Source organism: Halichoerus grypus, chromosome 4 (assembly GCF_964656455.1).
Source record: "Halichoerus grypus chromosome 4, mHalGry1.hap1.1, whole genome shotgun sequence".
In the NCBI taxonomy this organism is placed as follows: Eukaryota; Metazoa; Chordata; class Mammalia; order Carnivora; family Phocidae; genus Halichoerus; species Halichoerus grypus.
Window position 1 is genome coordinate 137,385,678 of NC_135715.1, and position 22,311 is coordinate 137,407,988.

At 36.3% G+C, this 22,311-nt stretch overlaps 1 protein-coding gene across 6 annotated transcripts in view; it reads right to left on the reverse strand.

Annotated features, from left to right (window-relative positions):
* The window catches only part of ATF2 (activating transcription factor 2), an 87,406-nt gene that overhangs the window by 21,979 nt on the left and 43,116 nt on the right, over positions 1–22,311 (reverse strand). For all 6 annotated transcript variants that reach the window (XM_036081522.2, XM_036081524.2, XM_036081527.2 and 3 more), the window contains 3 exons: positions 14,865–15,043; positions 13,828–13,942; positions 11,627–11,713 (listed from right to left, as the gene is read on the reverse strand). In XM_036081522.2, the coding sequence (XP_035937415.1) occupies positions 11,627–11,713; positions 13,828–13,942; positions 14,865–15,043 (381 nt within the window). The remainder of the gene's footprint in view (positions 1–11,626; positions 11,714–13,827; positions 13,943–14,864; positions 15,044–22,311) is intronic.

Below are 22,311 nucleotides of genomic sequence, written 5' to 3' on the forward strand. Positions count from 1 at the left end.
TTCACACTCCTGAAAACAAATTTTATCACATCTGTCAGAACTTAGTAGGAACAAACTACTCCATCATAGTTCAAAGAAAAAAACAATGTTCTCTAGAAGACAATTTATGAAAAAGTCAGATCCATATTTCATATGTGCCACAAAAGCTCATCAGAGTAATAACCCTCCTTTCTCCTGGGTGTTATCCTACCATCTGCTGCTCTATTACTTATCTTTATTTTGCAACTAATTAACAGCATAATCTTCTAAATTCAGCAAGTTAATTATCATTATTGTGGTCTTTGCAGCATCATCAGTCCTCATGAAGTCTTGTCTCCCCACCCCCAGAGAACATATGAAAATGAAGTAGGTTGGGAGAGAGTCTGTTTCTTTGGAGTGGGCTCATTAGGTGTTTGCTGATTAGCTTGGCATGCAGAGGCAGGTCAGAAGAATTCTGCTGAACATGAGGTTCCATGCAGGGCCCAACTAAGTTAATGTAGGTTTCTGAACATTTGCCAAGATGCCCTCTGTCAACTCTCGGTAGAAACCCCCTGCAGAAAACCTACTGGCTACCCACTGTGTGCAAAGGTATTTCTCAGTTTGTCACACAAGACCTAAAGGAACGATTGTGGAAAACGCTACCTAAATACTTTATTAAATCTTCCTAACAAAACTCCTAGATGGTTATATTTTCTTATTCAGACAAGTTACTTTTTGATTACAAATATTACATAAGAAAGTTGTTTTATTACAAGAGTAACACAGATGGAAAGTATCTATTGTTTATGTGCTTAATGACAAAACTCCTAAACCTAAATTTGGTGAGGTCCACTGCAATTCTGTGGAAGACAGTAGAGCCTAGGAATTTTTCAGTAGTATTAAAAAATACTAGATAATCTTGTATTTATGGACCCCCACCTACACTTCTTTTTCTTACCACATTCTCACTTTTCCAAAGACTTAAAGTTCTAACAAAAAAATCTTGCTCTGAAGAAATTTCTTTAACAATAAAAGGATCCATTTCAATATCTACAGTAGACACAAACAATGCATTATTTGTCTACCTATAAGCACTAGACATCTGAAAATCAGGGCCCCACAAAAGCATCCTTGATTATCTTAAGATACAAATAAGTTTCTCTTCAGCTGTAGTGTGCTAGTCATTCTTGTATGTTCTAATGCCATTTCTCTTACATTACTTTTTAATGTATCTTCCACTGTATTTAATTCCAGTGTAGTTAATAGACAATAGTATATTCATTTCAGGTGTACAATATAGTGATTCAACAATTCCATTTTTGCTCAGCGTTCCTCTAGATAAGTGTACTCTTAATCCCCTTCACCTATTTCATCCCCCACCCCCTCACTGGTAACCTTTAGTTTGTTCTCGGTAGTTAAGAATCTGTTTTTGGGTTTGTCTTTTTTCTTTGTTCGTTTGTTTTGTTTCTTAAATTCCACATATGAGTGAAATCATATAGTATTTGCCTTTCTCTGACTGGCTTAGCATTATATCCTCTAGATCCTTCATACTGTTGGAAAAGGCAAGATTTCATTCTTTTTTATGGCTGAATAATATTCCATTGTATATACATACCACTTCTTTATCCATGCATCTATTGATGGGCACTTCGGCTGCTTCCATGATGTGGCTACTGTAACAATAATGCTGCAATAAACACAGGGGTGCACATATCCCTTTGAATTAGGGTTTCTGTATTTTTTGGGTAAATGCCCAGTAGTGAGATTACTGGATCAAATGGTAGTTCTATTTTTAACTTTCTGAGGAACCTCCATACTGTCTTCCACAGCGGCTGCACCAGCTTGCATTCCTGCCAACAGTGCATGAGGTTTCCCTTTTCCCCACATCCTCGCCAACTTGTTTCTTGAGTTTTGGATTTTAGCCCTTCTGACAGGTGTGAGGTGGTATCTCATTGTGGTTTTGAATTACATTTCCGTGATGAGTGATGTTGAGCATCTTTTCATGTGTCTCTTGGCCATCTCTATGTCTTCTTCAGAGAAATATCTGTTCATGTCTTCTGTCCATTTTTAAATTGGATTATTTGTGCTTTTTTTGGTGTTGTATAGGTTCTTGATATATTTTGGACGCTCAGCCTTTATCAGATCTGTCATTTGCAAATATTTTCTCCCATTCCGTAGGCTTTTTGTTTTGTTGTTTCCTTTGCTGTGCAAAAGCTTTTAATTTTGATGTAGTTCCAACAGTTTACTTTTGCTTTTGTTTTCTCTCACCTCAGGAGACGTATCTAGAAAGATGTCCTTACAGCCAATGTCAGAGAAATTACTGCTTGTGCTCTCTTCTAGGATTTTTATGGTTTCAAGTCTCACATTGAGGTCCTTAATCCATTTTGAGTTTATTTTTATGTATGATGAAAGAAACTGGTCCAGTTTTGCCAACATCATTTGTTGAAGAGACTTTTTCCCAATGCATATTCTTGCGTCCTTTGTTGACGATTAATTGACCACATAATTGTGGGTTTATTTCTGGGCTCTCCATTCTGTTCCATTGATCGGTGTATCTATTTTTATGCCAGTACCATACTTTTTGATTACCACAGCTTTGTAATACAACTTCAAGTCTGGAATTGTGCCACCTTCAGTTCTGTTCTTTTTAAAAACTGCTTTGGGGGCACCTGGGTGGCTCAGTCGTTGAGTGTCTGCCTTTGGTTCAGGGTCCTGGGATTGAGCCCCATGTCGGGCTCCCTACTCCGCAGGAAGCCTGCTTCTCCCTCTCCCACTCCCGCTGCTTGTGTTCCTGCTCTATCTCTTTGTGTCAATAAATGAATAAAATCTTAAAAAAAAACCAAACTGCTTTGGCAGGAAGCCTGGGTGGCTCAGTCGGGGTCCTGGGATCGACAGGGAGCCTGCTTCTCCCTCTGCCTGCCGCTCCCCCTGCTTGTGCACGCTCTTTCTCTGACAAATAAATAAATAAAATATTAAAAAAAAAAGACTGCTTTGGCTATTGGGGTCTTTTGTGGTTCCATACAAATTTTAGGACTGTTTGTTGTAGTTCCATGAAAAATGTTGTTGGTATTCTGACAGGGATTGAATTAAATCTGTAGATTGCTTTGGGTAGTACAGACATTTTAACTATACTGTTCTTCCAATCCATGAGCATGGAATGTCTTTCCGTTTGCGTCATCTTCAATTTATTCAATGCTTTATAGTTTGCTTAGTACAGGTCTTTCACCATTTTGGCTATATTTATTCCTTGGTATTTTATTATTTTTGGTGTAATTGTAAATGGGATTGTTTTCTTAATTTCTCTTTCTGCTGCTTCATTATTAGTGTATAGAAATGCAATGGATTTCTGTACACTGATTTTGTATCCTGTGAACCTACTGAATTCATTCACCAGTTCTAGTCGTTTTTTGGTGGAGTCCGTGAAAGTTTTACTTCCTTACTAATTTGGATGCCTTTTATTCCTTTCTCTTGTCTGACTGCTGGGACTAGGACTTCCAGTACTATGTTGAATAAAACTTGTCTTATTCCTGACCTCAGAGGAAAAGCTCTGTTTTTCACCATTATGATGTTAGGTGTGAATTTTTCATATAAGGGCTGTATTATGTTAAGGTATGTTCCCTCTAAACCTACTTTGTTGAGGGTTTTTATCACAAATTGATGTGGTCCTTTGTCATATGCTTTTTCTGCATCTGTTGAAATGATCATATGGCTTTTATCCTTTCTCTTATTGATGTGATGTATCATGCTGATTGATTTGCAAATATTAAACCACCCTTGCATCCCTGGAATAAATCCCATTTGATCATGGTGACTGATTTTTTTAAAATGTATTTTTGCATTTGGTTTGCTAATATTTTGTTGAGGATTTTTATGTTTATGTTCTTCAGAGATACTGGCCTGTAGTTTCTTTGTTTTTTGTTTTTTTGTGGTGTCTTTATCTGGTTTTGGTAGGATGTGATACTGGCCTCCTAGAATGAATTTGGAAAGTCTGAGAAGAATAGGTTTTAACTCTTCTTTAAATGTTTGGTAGAATTCACCTGTGAAGCTGTCTCGTCTTGGACTTTTGTTTGTTGGGAGTTATTTGATTACTGATTCAATTTCATTGCTGGTAATCAGTCTGTTCAAATTTTCTGTTTCTTCCTGATTCATTTTTGGGAAGTTATATGTTTCTAGGAATTTATCCATTTCTTCTAGGTTGCCCAGTTTGTTGACACATAATTTTTCATAATGTTCTTACAATCCTTTGTATTTCTGTGGTGTCAGTTGTTATTTCTCCTCTTTTGTTCCTTTTGAGTCTCCCCCTCTCCTTTATGGTGAGTCTGGCTATAGATTTATCAATTTTGTTATCTTCTCAAAGAACCAGCTCTTGATTTCGTTCATCTATAATTTTATAGTTTCTATATCGTTTATTTCAGCTCTAATCTTTATAATTTTTCTTCTGCTGGGTTTCAGTATTGTTTTTTCTTCTTTTTCTAGCTCCTTTAGGTGTAAGGTTAGGTTATTTGAGATTTTTCTTGTTTCTTAATAGGCCAGTATTGCTATAAACTTTCCTCTTAGAACTGCTTTTGCTACTTCCCAAAGATTTTGGACCATTCCATTTTCATTTTGTTTCCATGTACTTTTTTTTACTTCCTCTTTGATTTGTTGGTTGACCCATTCGTTGTTTAGAAACATGTTATATTTGTGCCCTTTTCAGATTTTTTCTTGTGGCTGATTCCTAGTTTCACTGCATTGTGGTTGGAAAAGATGCATGGTAGAACTCTGATCTTTTTGAATTTGAGACTTATTTTGTGGCCTAATATATGATCTATTCTGTTCCAGTGCACTTGAAAAGAATGTGTATTCTGCTATTTTATGATGGAATATTTTGAATATGTCTATTAAAACATCTGGTCCAATGTATCATTCCAAGCCACTGTTTCCTAATTGATTATTAGTTCAGATGATCTGTCCATCGATGTAAGTGGGGTGTTAAAGTTCCCTACTATCATTGTATTACTATCGATTAGTTCCTTTATATTTGTTATTAACCATTTTATGTATTTGGGTGCTCCTATGTTGGGTGCGTAAGTATTTATAATTTTTATGTCTTCTTGTTGAATTTTTCCTTTATTTTTTTTAAAAGTTTGTTTATTTATTTGACAGAGAGAGACACAGCGAGAGAGGGAACACAAGCAGGGGAGTGAGAGAGGGAGAAGCAGGTTTCCCACGGAGCAGGGAGCCCGATGTGGGGCTCGATCCCAGGACCCTGGGATCATGACCTGAGCCGAAGACAGACACTTAACGACTGAGCCACCCAGGCACCCCCAAAATAGACTTTCAAACTATAACAAGAGACACAGACACTATTTAATCATTAAAGGAACAATCTGGGGCACCTGGGTGGCTCAGTCGTTAAGCGTCTGCCTTCGGCTCAGGTCATGATCGCAGGTCCTGGGATCGAGCCCCGCATCGGGCTCCCTGCTCCACGGAAAGCCTGCTTCTCCCTCTCCCACTCCCCCTGCTTGTGTTCCCTTGCTCGCTGTCTCTGTCAAATAAATAAATAAAATCTTTAAAAAAAAAAAGTCTATTTGTCTGATATAAGTATTGCTACCCCAGCTTTCTTTTCACATCCATTTGCATGATAAATGTTTCTGCATCCCCTCTCTTTCAATCTGCATATGTCTTTAGGTCTGAAGTGAGTCTCTTGTAGGCAGCATACAGATTGGTCTTGTTTTTTTTATCCATTCTGTCACAATATTTCTTTTGATTGAGCATTTAGTCCATTTACATTCAGAGGATTAACCGATAGATATGTATTTACTGGCATTCTGTCATTTGTTTTTGTAGATCTTCTGTTTCTTTCTTCCCTTGCTCTCTTCTCTCACCATAAGTTGGCTTTCTTTAGTGATATATTTGGACTTCTCTCTTTTTTTGCATATCTATTACTGGTTTTTGATTTGTGGTTATCATTATGTTTGTATATAACATCTTCTGAACCACATGTCATTTTAGCAGACACTATTTAGCATGTCATTAAGAGATTATGATGACATAGGTCAAATAAATCCTTAGGAGAGATGAAGAATCAAATGGGGAGGATGCTTAAGTATTTTAAAAGATTTGAAAACAACAACAAAGCAAAATCCAACTCAAGCATGAAAGAAATTTTAAGTTTTACTAGGGGTGTAGCAGACTGGCAAACAGAAAAATTATTTAATGTGTAACATGAATCTAAGGGAGCTAGGAATCACTCATTTGGAGAGCACGGATTTGGAGTCCTATCACTGATGGAGAAGGGTCAAGTCCTGTGATCGTTTACCTGGTCATTATGAAACCTACACACATTGGGATATGAGCCCAGTCTCAACTTTCTTTAGTTGGGATGATATAATTATTTCCTCATTTGCTAAGTCTTTTTTAGCCCCCTGGAGTTTAATAAGGTAAATTAATGACACTGACATTTTAATTCAGATTTAGAAAAAATCTGTAGCTATTTGGTATTTTATTGTCCTAGAAGTAATTAGATTAACTTGCCACAGAGTAACAGGTTACCCTTGAATTTCAATTTAAAATATTTAAGAGATCAATTTAGTCTGTGACTTCAGTTGGAAGAGCAAAGACATTCTAATCCTCTAATACTAGACTATTTAAGGAAACAAGCCCCACTGTAAGTTTAATCAAACTTTAAAGTTATTAAAGTACTTAGGGAAGTTTGTTAGATAATTGAGGGTCCTATATAGCAAACAGGATATGTTAAGTTTAAAATTAAGTTTAGCATGTTTAAAATTATATTTGAAGACCTTTAAAAACAATCATTATATAATTGGATTTGTAAACTGGCCTTGAGAATTCAAGGAAGAACTAAGTTTTTGAATTGGCAACTTTAAAAAAATCTAATATTTTGTTAAAAAATAGTCCCTGAATAATGGTTTTTATTCACAAAAGTTATCATCAAGGGATCCAAAAACCAGAAAACAAAAAACAAACATCACTGATATGATATAATCCTAACTGTTGAAAAACGTAAGTAATGGCCTTAAAAAGGTAAAAAGACTTTTGATGATCACCAGAACCATTTGCAAGAAAAATCTCAAGATTTAAGACCGTATCTGCTGAACTTCTTAGTACCCGCGAAATGTTTGTTAAATAAATAACAATCGAAAGAAATAATTGTTAAATGAGGGTGGGGCAAAATACATGAAGATGAGTCAAACTACAAAAACCAAACTATTTTCAGGTTATTTCCTAATGTTGGTAGATTGGTTTTGTACTTATAACAATATATATGTATAGTTGATGATGACATGCAAGGACTGAAAATTCTTAAAAGAGATAGTCAACAATGTTCATTTTATGTTATTAAGATAGGGAAAACAGGCTAGTAATATTTGATAAAAATATAAATCCAGGGGAACCTGGGCGGCTCGGTCAGTTAAGCATCTGCCTTATGCTCAGTCATGATCCCAGGGTCCTGGGATCAAGCCCCGTGTCACGCTCCCTGCTCAGCAGGGGGCCTGCTTCTCCCTCTCCTTCTGCCTGCTGCTCTCCCTGCTTGTGCTCTGTCAAATATTAAAAAAAAAAAAAGGGGGGGGGTGCCTGGGTGGCTCATTCGGTTAAGCGTCTGCCTTTGGCTCAGGTCATGATCCCAGGGACCTGGGATCGAGCCCTGCATCGGGCTCCCTGCTCAGCGGGAAGCCTGCTTTTCCCTCTCCCACTCCCCCCTGCTTGTGTTCCCTCTCTTGCTGTGTCTCTCTGTCAAATAAATAAAATCTTAAAAAAAAAAAAAAAATATATATATATATATATATATATATATGTATGAAGCCAATGGTAAAATGTGAAATAATTTCTGTACTATAACAACCAAAAAAACCCAATTAATCAGAATTCCCTTAGCATTCCAGGCAATTGATATTTTGTTACCAGTTCATGTTACCTGGATAGAATGGTAATGTCTATTTTCACAAATGAGCCCAATAGGTAAGATATATTAGAAAATGGAAACAAAGGACAATCAAGTACACCAAAGGTGGTAAGTTCCCAAATCACAATGTAATTAAAATAGAAACCAATAAAATAAAAAGAAAGCCTCCAGATACTTGGAAATTATACAGTATACTTCTAAATAACCCAAAGCTCAAAGAAAAAATCACAAAGGAAATTATAAGATAAATGATAATGAAAATATAGCATATAAAAATTTGTGAACAGAAAGAAATTTATAGCTAAAAATTTGTGAACAGAAATAAATTTATAGCCTATATGGGAAAGGTAAAAAGATTTAATCAATAATCTAAGCTTCCACTTTAAGCTGAAAAAACACAGGCAAATTAAACCCAATTAACTAGGAGATGGGAAGTATTAGAGATAAAAGCAGCAATCAATGATAGTACAAGTATACCATTAAGAAAAATAAAGGCAAGCTACAGACTAAGAGAAAATATTTGTAAGATATATGTAACAAAAATTTTCTATTTATTATCTAAAGAATTCCTATAACATAGTAAGAAACAACCCAATTTAAAAAATCAGCAGAAGATATCACAAAAAATGTCTGGCAAAATCAGAAATGCAATTAAAACCATGAGATAGTGCTACAAACTCTTAGAAATGTCTATAATGAAAATGATAGACAAAACCAAATGTTGGCAAAAATGTGCGAACAACTGAAATTCTCATACTCTGCTTGTGAGGATGCAAACCTCTGGCAAAGGGTCTGGCAGTTTCTTACAAAGTTAAATGTATAACTACCCTCTTACTCAGCAATTCTACTCATCAGTAGATAGACCAAATGAAAATAAACACCCACAAAAACAGTTATACAAAAATGTGCATAGCATCTTTGTTCACAAAGCTCAACGCTGAAAACCATTCAAGTGTCCACCAACAAGAGAATGGATAAAGAAACTGTGGTATATTCGCACAATGAAATATTACTCACAATAAAAAGCAAATTATGATATATTCAACAACATGGATAAATCTCACAGACATAAGGTTGGCTGGACGCAAGAATATATATTGATTCCATCTGTATGAAATTCTAGAACTAATTGCTGGTGACAAAGATCAGAACAACTGGGAAGGTATACTGATTGGGGAGGGAAACAAACTTTGAGTAGATGTTAATGTTCTATACCATGAGAGTGGTGTGAGTTACATTAATGCACTTATATCAAAGTTAAGATTGGTTCATTTCAATGTATATAAATTTTACATTAAGAAGAGTCTATTAAAAAATAATTGAATTGGGCAGGGAATGGTCTGAGGGATAGATAAAACAAGAATGGCAGTTATACTGCTAATAATTGAAGCTGGTGATGGGTACATGGGGTTCATTATACTGTAACTGTTTACTTTGTGTATGTTTGAGATTTTCCATAATGAAAAGTTAGAAGAAAAAGGAAACAGACTAATTTCTGAGTCTTTTTATTTAATTAAAACAGGACAATCTTATTTACTACCCCAATTAAAATAGGCAATCACCTAAATATGGTTATTTTACATTAGCTAAATTCTAATAAATTTGTTTTCCATACATAAATTTATTAAAGTTATAGCTTTGATTTTTTTCTAATATACAAGCATACAAAACACTTTTATTATTGTTAATTTCCTGGTGACCTAAAAGAAAAAGTTATTCAAGGAAGTATTAAATTTAATAGTTTCTACAAATATGGCCTACTCTTCTTATAGCCAAAAGTATTTCTTTAATTCAAAAGGAACAAATCACACTGGGGAGGGTATGTGCTATGGTGAGCGCTGTGAATTGTGTAAGACTGATGAATCACAGACCTGTACCCCTGAAACAAATAATACATTATATGTTAATAAAAAAAAAAGAAAGAAAAAAAAGGAACAAATCATATTTAATTTGTTAGGGAAAAAAGTCCAGTGAATATGGAAAAGTATTTTTAGATGCAGTGTACAACTAATTGAATTTTTTACTAGTACAGTATGTTTAAAGTAGGAAGTGTAAAAAAACATTCCCAACGAAACTTTTTTGCTATCAAGTGAAGAGGATTCACCTTAATATTTCCAAAGCTTTGAGCTAAACACGTTGTTACGCAAAAAAAATTCCCTCTTGGGTTTTCCAAAGTTCTCTCCCCACAATCAATAACCAGCTAATTTTTATACTCAACCACTGTTCATTCAGATGATGTGTTAAGTTTTATTGTTAAAGTCATCACATGCCAATTTCAGATTATTTGCTATAATGAAGAATAAAGGTAAAAAACTTAAAGCTTTGCAATATATAATGGTTTTTACACATACAAATTTATACTGTTAGTATAGTGCCTAGCATAGAACTTGAATAACAGCTGTTTAATAACTATCTATTGATTTTCTAAGGATGCAGTCATCAACTGATGTTAAGAAGCCCTGAAGGGTGTTGGGCTATAGAAGGGAGAATTACATGGATTAAGGACCAAAAAAAAAAAAAAAAAAAAAAGTAGCAGTTTTAGGTTTTTTTACCAAGGAATTTAGCACGTTTATGGAATCTGAGCTAAGAGAAACTCTAGAAATCAAAGTTCACCTTTTCATTTTACAGATAAGGAAACTGAGTTTCCTCAAAGTTAAAGTGGCTTGATTAAGGGTAGTGAATAGCAGAGTTAGGATTAAAATTAAAACACATGCCTGCTGACTCCTAATCTATAGCTTATCCCTTAAACAACACTAATTTCTTAGTGTCAAAACACAACTCAAATAGTTTTTCTTTATATATTATGTGTAACATTTGCTCACTTGTATATGATTTCAGAATTCTTGTTAACACTGGTCTACTAATTTGTGTCACTGTTTATAAAACCATCTATACTGCCTTCAGATGATTACATCTAGTTTCAGCTGTAATATTCCTAGCCACCACCAGGAGGAGATTTTGTTTCAAAAGCTACAGCCAAAAACCAGACAAACCAATGACAAGAACTAGAACTTTACTCCCAAATCCATCCATTTATTTTATTTTTTTATTCTTTTTTATTATTATGTTAATCACCATACATTACAGCATTAGTTTTTGATGTAGTGTTCCATGATTCATTGTTTGCGTATAACACCCAGTGCTCCATGCAGTACATGCCCTCTTTAATACCCATCACCAGGCTAACCCATCCCCCTACCCCCTCCCCTCTAGAACCCTCAGTTTGTTTTTCAGAGTCCATCGTCTCTCATGGTTCGTCTCCCCCTCCGATTTCCCCCCTTCATTCTTCCCCTCCTGCTTTTTTTTTTTTTTAACATATAATGTATTATTTGTTTCAGAGGTACACGTCTGTGATTTAACAGTCTTACACAATTCACAGTGCTCACCATAGCACATACCCTCCCCAATGTCTATCACCCAGCCACCCCACCCCTCCCACCCCCCACCACTCCAGCAATCCTCCGTTTGTTTCCTGAGATTAAGAATTCCTCATATCAGTGAGGTCATATGATACATGTCTTTCTCTGATTGACTTATTTCGCTCAGCATAATACCCTCCAGTTCCATCCATGTCTTATTTTAAAGTATCACTAACAAGTCACTATGCTAATGGAAACTTCTCCAAATTTTCTGGTTCTTCTAGAGTGTGATACATTCCAAAATTTTATAAAATGTGGTATTGTATATTTGAAGCAGGCTTTAATGGAAAAACTAATTCAAAACAGGTTCAAGAAATGTGCAGAACAATTAAATCTTGCTTACCATTTTTGCTTCTGACTGTACTGGCTGAGGGGAGGAAGGACCTGGAATTCCTGGAACACTAGGCACCATGGTGACTGGTCGAACAAGCTATGCAAAATATATTGAAAAATAATTGCTAGAGAATATATTCAAAATGATTGTGCTATATCTGCACAATGGCTAAAAAATTTGAGAGTTCTGAACCAGAAAACTGTAAATCCCTATTCATCTTCTGTCCTGATTTATCCTTTAAAACTTGTCAATTTCTGAGACACTTGTTTCTCTAATCTTTAATTTTCACCATTTTTTTTAATGGTTTCTTCTTATATAGGACTCATAATAGTCAAAGTAATTGATCAAAATTTCCCAAAGATCTGTCACACTGCCATTTTGGATGTAAAAGGAAAAAATGTCAAAACTTGTGACAATTAGGCATACAAGTAACTTCACAATGAATTTACTCTTCTAAAAACATATATATATATGCAATTTCTAAAATATATAAAGGTTCATTGATATACTAATATACTAAATGATGACAAAGAAAGAACCTAGTTACCTCTAATAATTTCTCTTAAAACAATAATCTGGAACAGATTTTTTCATTTTTTAAAACACCTAATAATATTAACATTGAGTAATTAGTTATTATATAGCTAAAGTATCTCTCTTCTTTCATTTCAGTTTTTTTCATCACATTTACATTTAACAGGATAACCATATAATCTCAAATACAAGGGCAAGAATGTTTCCCCCTTCAAAAATATCCTAGAAAAGAGGAAGTAGTCACCTAATATCTGAGTCCTTATAAAGTCACTCAATGCATTTTTAAAAGCAAAGTTCTGTCTGAAGATGATACATTATCTTATAATTATTCCAATCAATGCTAATTTTCAATACTTAGGTTACTTGGAAGAATGTGTTAATAAAAAAGTAAGTATTTCACATTAATTTTAATAATTTTCCTGGGGTTCTAATTTCATCAAAGTATTGGAAGTTATTGTACGTAGACTTTTAAAAATAATTTTTAAGGGGTGCCTGGGTGGCTCAGTTGGTTAAGTGACTGCCTTCGGCTCAGGTCATGATCCTGGAGTCCCGGGATCGAGTCCTACATCGGGCTCCCTGCTCAGCAGGGAGGCTGCTTCTCCCTCTGACCCTCCCCCCTCTCACACTCTCTCTCTCTCTCTCAAATAATAATAAAATCTTTAAAAAAAATAATTTTTAAGAGCTATGCAATAAATGATTATATTGTACAGATCAGAAATATCTACCTATAAGGTAAAAAAAGAAACTTTTTATTATATGAATGAGTATTAGGGCTTGAGTGAGATTTCTAGGAAGATACAGACTCCGAAAGTGTTATGTTGAAATTACTCAGGTGAAAATAAAAATAACATGTTCTGGAAAATTGTGCTAGATGTTTTAAAAAGTGATCCTAATGATGAAAACCTGAACACTAAGACACATGTGAAGAGTTTGAATAAAATTGTTTTATGAAAAATGAGAAAAGAAAGTATTATTTCTAACTTATTCAAAAGAACGTGCTTTTAAATATTCACTGAATTATTAATTATTGTAAGTAGATATTTAACTTGTCTGTGACTTCCAAAATTTATATATTTAACATGCTCCTCAAGAAACTTCTCTTTTGGATCTTATATCCTGATTTATCTTTCAAAATGGTCAATTTCTCAGAGACATTTGCATTAGCAAAGTGAAGGACTATCTACCGGTTTAGAGTGTTTAGATTTTCACATGCCTGGGCCAGCAAAGGAATGCTGTAAACCCAACCAGACCATACAAGTTCACAAGAGTGTTCTTATGGACAATTCCTACAATAATCGAAATATGGAGTTACTGGACTTGTGTTCTAGTATAAATATCTCCCTAAAGAACGGAAATTTGTGTTAATATTTGAATTCTACAAATCTAGTCAAATTGAAATGGATTAAATAAGGATTAAATTTCTTAATATGAACAATACAAGGAAAACAAAATTTGGGGAGGATGGAAAAACATTTTCTGTAACCAATTATGTTTGTCTTTAATAAAGAGATGAGTAAATACTACTGTAAAGATGAGTAAATACTACTAACCACTAATAAGTTTTTTGTTGGATTCAGTTTCATAAACCAATCAAGCAGCCCTAGGTGTATTTTCTGATTACAAAGATCAGTTTTGCTATGAAGAAAAGATTTAAAGAGTCTAACTCTCAAACTTACTGGGACTGCAGCTGGAACATGCACATTAGAACTCGTAATTGATGCCGGAATAGCAACAGGCATGGTCTGTCCATTAGGAAGATGCAACAGAAGAGGAAATGGGCCTGGTACAGGACTAAGAAAAACAGGAAGGAAAGTTAAAGATAAGAAATCTTTATTAGTCATCTCTAAAAATACAAGCGTATTTTTACTCCTATTATCATATCATTTTAAAATACATTTCCTAGCCACTGCAAAGCAAATTGCAAAATTTTACTATCTTTAATTGTATCTTAAATGCATAATGTATAAAGCAGTGTGGAAAAACAAGAGGGGAAAAAATAGGAAAAGTTATGGTTTTACTTGGGACAATCTCCAATGTTAAATGAGAAAAATTTTTATCAGAAGCTCCTGAGGGGCACCTGACTGGCTCAGTTTATGCAGCATGCGACTCTTGATCATGGGGTTATGAGTATGAGCCCCACCCTGTGTGTAGAAATTCCTTAAAAATAAAATCTTAAGAAAAAGAAAAGCTTGAGAGAGATGTGTAAGAACTGAAAGATATGTCATCTGATGGAGTAATTTTACGTATTCTGTGTGAAACAGCATGAAAATAAGAAACCACTTTAAATTAACATCCAATGTTGATTTGTTTTTAAAATTAAATTTTAGTTGGGGTGCCTGCGTGGCTCAGTTGGTTAAGTGTGTGACTCTTAGATTTTGGTTCAGGTCATGATCTCAGGGGTTGTGAGATCGAGCCTCACGTCAGGCGTCATGCTGAGTGTGGAGCCCACTTAAGATTCTCTCTTCTCTCCTTCTGCCCCCCCAATTAAATTTTAGATATTTATTTTCTAATCTATAATATAAAGAAAAAAAACAACACAAGTTCTTTTCAAAGCATGCAGAATATGATACACACATACACAAACACACACACACACACACACACACACAGACAACTAAGGCCACATTTGAATAATTAAATGCCTGAAGAAAAATTCTGACAAGAAAAACCTAATTCATAAACAGGTCAACGACTGGCCCAAATCATCACTTACACGATTGGCCTGTTAGAGGATGGTGCCTGGGTGATTACAGTACTTGAGGTTGGTGAAGGTACCGCCTGCTGAATAATTACACTTGAGTCAGAACTTGTAAGCAGCACATTGGGAACTTGTAATGATGCTGGACGAACAATAGCTGATGTGGGCTGTGCTGTTTGTGCCAATGGTACCTCCTATTTAATAATGAGACAGAGAAAGGGTGGGATTTAAAAACTGAAGTCTATCCATGTACCTTAGAGTAAACAGAATGTTAACACACTTCTAAAAGCATCCACAGAATAATATCCTCCCACAAAGTAAATTCATGTCTAAAGTTATTTAGAAGAAAATTCTGGAAGTAGCTATAAAGTTTCAAATGCAATGTTCGTATTTTAATTTAAAAACATCTGAGTGGTTTTTTGTTGTTGTTGTTGTTTTCAGTACAACTTGTTTTCCTATCAATCCAGAAATAGGCTGGGCAACTTGGCTATGATTCCATGAGAACTTCTGTAAAAAGTAAAAATATAATCCATTCTCATTGAATGGTAGAGCTTAAAATTTAGGAGAGATTGCCTAGTCCTACTCCATGATTATACTGTAAAAAGAGGAAACAGGTCCAGAGAGACTGGGTTTATGGTTGACACAAATTCAGTAATAGAAATGGTTAAAAAAAATTTTAACACAATACAAATGTTTACTAATCTCAGGCAGCTACCATCCCCCACTACCAATAATTTCTCAGTGTCAAAAGGCCAAGTAATACTGATTAATATCCTGAATGTAAAATAATTATTAGAGTGAAATCTTTCCAAATTAAAGGAAAAGAGAACCTGAGAGTTAGCCAGCACCTTAAACATGGTGTTTTCCCCAGTTTTACAGATTAGGAAGAGATTAAGGGCTTTACCTAGAACTTCTTAACCAGTTAGAGTAAAAACTGAGTCTACTATGTTCTTTGAATTGATCTCTGTGCTGCTTATTATCAAAATCTTATTAAGCTACCTAGGAAGAAAGATCAACTAGTACTATTGGAACTTTACTTATTCAACAAGTTTGAGAATTTATAGCACGCCCTCAAGGGCTACTGGGAAGAGACAATAAGTAAAACAAGAAAATTTCAGATAGTTACAGAGTAATAGTACAACATAATAAATCATGAAAGATTAACTGAGGGAAGGCTGGAGTTGGCTACTTCAGAAAGCAAGTGAGATAAGGTGAGCTTCTTTGCAAAAATGGTGCTGAATGAACTAATACTGGAAAGATAACAAGGGGAGAATTCTATCGAGGGACAGGGAAGAATACTGGGAGTAATGTCTTTGAGGTAGGAAAAAACTTAGAATAATTGATGAACATATTAGAGTGGCATGAGGTGAAGGCTGAATGGGTAGACAAGCTCAGATCAATGAGGCCTTATGAAAGGAGTATTTGTTCTCTTTTTTTTAAGATTTATTTATTTGAGACAGAGAAAGATAAGAGTGTGTGGAGCCTAATGTGGGCTCCAGAACCCTGAAATCATGATGGGAGCCAAAACCAAGAGACACCCAAGAGACTTCACCACCCAGGCGCACTGAGGAGTATTAGTTATCTTAAAAGTAATGGCAAACCACTGAAGGATTTTAAGCAGAAAAGTGATTATAATGTATTAAAAACAAAACAATCTATAGAAAATTAGAGATGGAAACAGAAAGTCCAGTTAGAAGATAACTGTTAATAATCCATGTAAAAGAAGATGATGGCTTGGAATAAAGTGATGACACTGAAGACTGAAGAAGATAAATTAAGGATATTTCAGGAGGTATGTCTGATAAGATTTGCTGTTGCTTTGGTGTGAAGAAAAAGAAGGGGGACGCCTGGGTGGCTCAGTCGGTTGAGCATTTGACTTTGGCTTAGGTGATCAAACAGATCAAGCCCTGCATCAGGCTCCCCGCTCAGCGGGGAGTCTGCTTGGTCCTCTCCCTCTGCCCCCCCACCCTGTGCTCTCTCTCTAAGAAATAAATAAAACCTTTTAAAAAAACAAAGAAAAAGAAGGAATTAAGGATTCTTGGCTTGAGCAACTAGATGGGATGGAGAGAAAATTTACTAAGATAGGGGAGGGTTCCTGTCAGGGAGGAGCAAGATGGGGGAGGAGCAAGATTTTGGAGGAGTAGGAGACCCAAATTTCTTCTGGTCCCAGGAATTCAGCTAGATAATTATCAAACCATTCTGAACACCTATAAACTCAACAGGAGATCGAAGAAAAGAATAGCAACAACCCTCTGAACAGAAAAGCGACCACTTTCTGGAAGGTAGAACTTGCGGAGAAGTGAATCCAAGGCAATATTTGGAAGATAGACCGTGGGGGGAGGGAGCCTCTGTCCGCCGGCTACCCGCAAGTGATAGAGCAGCGGAGCACAAATCAGAACTTTTAGAAGTCTGCTCCTCTGAGGGATGTTGCTCCCGTGGTTAAGTGGGGGGTGGAACCCACACTGGGACAGTGTGGTCTCAGGACCCACGGGGTCACAGAAAGACCAGGGGTGCCTGAGTGCGGCAGAGCTCCCAGGGATCGGAGCAGGGAAGCTGGCTGCAGAGACGGAGCCGAGGCATGGGCTCTCAGCTCGGGGTTGCCATAAACCATGATCCGAGGTATAGTTGGGCCATTGCTCTTCCAGCAGGGACCCAACAAGTGGCACATCCAGGGAGACTCCCCTTCCTCCCCCAGGAAGAGCGGCACAGGAGCGCAACGCAGGAATCTGCTGGGTTTGGAGACTCCAAACGGGGTCGTGTGCCAGAGCTAGAAATGCTCGGTCATAGGCCGGGTGAGCATGGAGTGTGGCCGGAGACCAGGGAAACGGGAGTGACTGACTGCTTTTCTCTGAGGGCTCACTGAGGAGTGGGGCCCCGAGTTCTCAGGCCTGGGGCAGAGACTGGGAGGCCACCATTTTCACTCTCGCCCCCCAAAGCACTACTGAAAGCTTTCAGGGAACAAAAGCTACCGAGAGCAAACCCTAGCAGATTACTTAGTGTGGCTCCCAGCAAGGACGGTGCAATTCCGCCTCCGGCAAAGACATTTGAGAATCAGTGCAACAGGCCCCTCCCCCAGAAGATCAGCAAGAACATCCAGCCAAGACCAAGTTTACTGATCAATGAGAATGGCAAAACCCCAGCGCTAGGGGAACAGAGCACATAGAATTCATGGCTTTTTTCCCATGATGCTTTAGTCTTTCAAAGTTAATTTTTAAAATTCTCTTTATTTTTTTCTTTTTCTATTTTTTTAGTTGAATTTTCTTTTTTCCTTTTCAACCAACATCTTATCAATTCGTTTCTTAAAATCTTTTTTAATTTTTCAGTTTTACAGTCATATTCTATCTCTTCATTGTATTTAACCTTGTTTTCTGTATATATTTTTTCCTTTCTTTAAAATTTTGGGATACAGTTTCTTCTAACAGACCAAAATATACCCTAAATCTAGTGTATGATGTTGTTTTAGTCTCCCACCTGATCACATTCTTTTCTTTCATTGTTTTTCATTCTTTTTTCAAACAACTTATCAATCCTTTTAAAACCTTTTTTAATTTTCATCTTTACAGTCATATTCCATTCCTTCATCGTATTTACCCTTATTTTTGTATATATATAAGCTTTTCCTTCTTTAAAATTTTGGGAGGCAGCTTCTTTGAACAGACCAAAATATGCCCAAAATCTAGTCTGTGGCTCTGATCTATTCACCAGCCTGATCATATTCTTTTTTTTTTTTCCTTTTTCTTTCCCTTTCTTTCCCCCCCGGTTTCAGGTCTCTTCTGATTTGTTTAGTGTATATTTTTCTGGGGTTGTTGTTACCCTGTTAGCATTTTGTTCTCTCATTCATCTATTCTCCTCTAGACAAAATGACAAGACAGAAAAACTCACCTCAAAAAAAAGAACAAGAGGCAGTACCAACTGCCAGGGACCTAATCAATACAGACATTAGTAAGATGTCAGAACCAGAGTTCAAAATGACGATTATAAAGATACTAGCTGGGCTTGAAAAAAGCATAGAATATACCAGAGAATCCCTTTCGGGAGAAATAAAAGAACTAAAACCTAACCAAGTTGAAATCAAAAAGGCTATTAATGAGGTGCAATCAAAAATGGAGGCTCTAACTGCTAGGATAAATGAAGCAGAAGAGAGAATTAGTGATACAGAAGACCAAATGATGGAGAATAAAGAAGCTGAGAAAAAGAGAGATAAACAACTACTGGATCACAAGGGCAGAATTCAAGAGATAAGTGATACCATAAGACGAAACAACATCAGAATAATTGGGATCCCAGAAGAAGAAAGAGAGAGAGGGACAGAAGGTATATTGGAGCAAATTGTAGCAGAGAATTTCCCTAATTTGGGGAAGGAAACAGGCATCAAAATCCAGGAGGCACAGAGAGCCCCCTCTCAAAATCAATGAAAATAGGTCAATACCCCAACATCTAATAGTAAAACTCACAAGTCTCAGAGACAAAGAGAAAATCCTGAAAGCAGCTCGGGACAAGAGGTCTGTAACCTACAATGGTAGAAACATTAGATTGGCAGCAGACCTATCCACAGAGACCTGGCAGGCCAGAAAGGACTGGCATGATATATTCAGAGCACTAAATGAGAAAAACATGCAGCCAAGAATACTATACTCCAGCTAGGCTGTCATTGAAAATAGAAGGAGAGATAAAAAGCTTCCAGGACAAACAAAAACTAAAAGAATTTGCGAACACCAAACCAGCCCTACAAGAGATATTGAAAGGGGTCCTCTAAGCAAAGAAAGAGCCTAAAAGTAACATAGACCAGAAAGGAACAGAGACAATATACAGTAACAGTCACCTTACAGGCAATACAATGACACTAAATTCATATCTTTCAATAGTTACTCTGAATGTAAATGGGCTAAATGCCTCAATCAAAAGACAAAGTGTATCAGATTGGATAAAAAAAACAAGACCCATCGATATGCTGTCTGCAAGAGGCTCATTTTAGACCCAAAGACACTTCCAGATTTAAAGTGAGGGGTTGGAAAACCATTTACCATGCTAATGGACATCAAAAGAAAGCTGGGGTGGCAATCCTAATATCAGACAAATTAGATTTTAAACCAAAGACTATAATAAGAGATGAGGAAGGACACTACATCATACTTAAAGGGTCTATCCAAAAAGAAGATCTAACAATTTTAAATATCTATGCCCCTAACATGGGAGCAGCCAATTATATAAGCTAATTAATAACAAAATCAAAGAAACACATCAACAGTAATACAATAATAGTAGGGGACTTTAACACGCCCCTCACTGAAATGGACAGATCTAAGCAAAAGATCAACAAGGAACTAAAGACCTTAAATGACACACTGGACCAGATGTACTTCACAGATATATTCAGAACATTCCATCCCAAAGCAACAGAATACACACTCTTCTCTAGTGCCCATGGAACACTCTCCAGAATAGACCACATCCTGGGTCACAAATCAGGTCTCAACCAGTACCAAAAGACTGGGATCATTCCCTGCCTATTTTCAGACCACAATGCTTTGAAACTAGAACTCAATCACAAGAGGAAAGTCGGAAAGAACTCAAATACATGGAGGCTAAAGAGCATCCTACTAAAGAATGAATGGGTCAACCAGGAAATTGAAGAATTAAAAAAATTCATGGAAACAAATGAAAATGAAAACACAACTGTTCAAAATCTTTGGGATGCAGCAAAGGTGGTTCTAAGAGGAAAGTATATAGCAATACAAGCCTTTCTCAAGAAATAAGAAAGGTCTCAAGTACACAATCTAACCCTACACCTAAAGGAGTTGGAGAAAGAACAGCAAATAAAGCCTAAGCCCAGCAGGAGAAGAGAATTAATAAAGATCAGAGCAGAAATTAATGAAATAGAAACCAAAAGAACAGTAGAACAGATCAATGAAACTAGGAGCTGGTTCCTTGAAAGAATAAGACTGATAAACCCCTGGCCAGACTTATCAAAAAGAAAAGAGAAATGACCCAAATAAATAAAATCATGAATGAAAGAGGAGAGATCACAACCAACACCAAAGAAATATAAACAATAATAAGAACATATTATGAGCAACCATATGCCAACAAATTAGATAATCTGGAAGAAAAGGATGCATTCCTAGAGATGTATAAAGTACCAAAACTGAACCAGGGAGAAACAGAAAGCCTGAACAGACCCATAACCACTAAGGAAATTGAAGCAGTAATCAAAAATTTCCCAACAAACAAGAGCCCAGGGCCAGATGGCTTCCCAGGGGAACTCTACCAAACATTTAAAGAAGAATTAATACCTATTCTTCTGAAACTGTTCCAAAAAATAGAAATGGAAACTTCCAAACTCATTTTATGAGGCCAGCATTACCTTGATCCCAAAACCAGACAAAGACCCCATCACAAAAAGGAGAACCACAGACCAATATCCCTGATGAACATGGATGCAAAAATTCTCACCAAAACACTAGCCAATAGGATACAACAGTACATTAAAAGGATTATTCACCAGGACCAAGTAGGATTTATTCCTGGGCTGCAAGGTTGGTTCAACATCTGCAAATCAATGTGATACAATAAATTAATAACAGAAAGAACAAGAACCATATGATCCTCTCAATAAATGCAGAAAAAGCATCTATTTGACAAAGTACAGTATCCTTTCTTGATTAAAACTCTTCACAGTGTAAGGACAGAGGGTACATACCTCAATATCATAAAAGCCATCTATGAAAAACCCACAGCAAATATCATTCTCAATGGGGAAAAACTGAAAGCTTTCCCCCTAAGGTCAGGAACACAGCAGGGATGTCCACTATTACCACTGCTGTTCAGCATAGTATTAGAAGTCCTAGCCTCAGCAATCAGACAACAAAAAGAAATAAAAGGCATCTGAAATGACAATGAAGAAGTCAAACTCTCACTCTTTGCAGATGATATGATACTTTATGTGGAAAACCCAAAAGACTCCACCTCAAAACTGCTAGAACTCATACAGGAATTCAGTAAAGTGGCAGGATATAAAATCAATGCACAGAAATCAGTGGCATTTCTATACACCAACAAGACAGAAGAAAGAGAAATTAAGGAGTCGATCCCATTTACAATTGCACCCAAACCATAAGATACCTAGGAATGAATCTAACCAAAGAGGCAAAGGATCTGTACTCAGAAAACTATAAAATACTCATGAAAGAAATTGAGGAAGACACAAAGAAATGGAAAAACGTTCCATGCTCATGGATTGGAAGAACAAATATTGTGAAGATGTCAATGCTACCTAGAGCAATCTACACATTTAATGCAATCCCTATCAAAATACCATCAACTTTTTTCAAAGAAATGGAATAAATAATCCTAAAATTTGTATGGAACCAGAAAAGACCCTGAATAAGCCAGAGGAATGTTGAAAAAGAAAAGCAAAGCCGGTGGCATCACAATTCCGGACTTCAAGCTCTATTACAAAGCT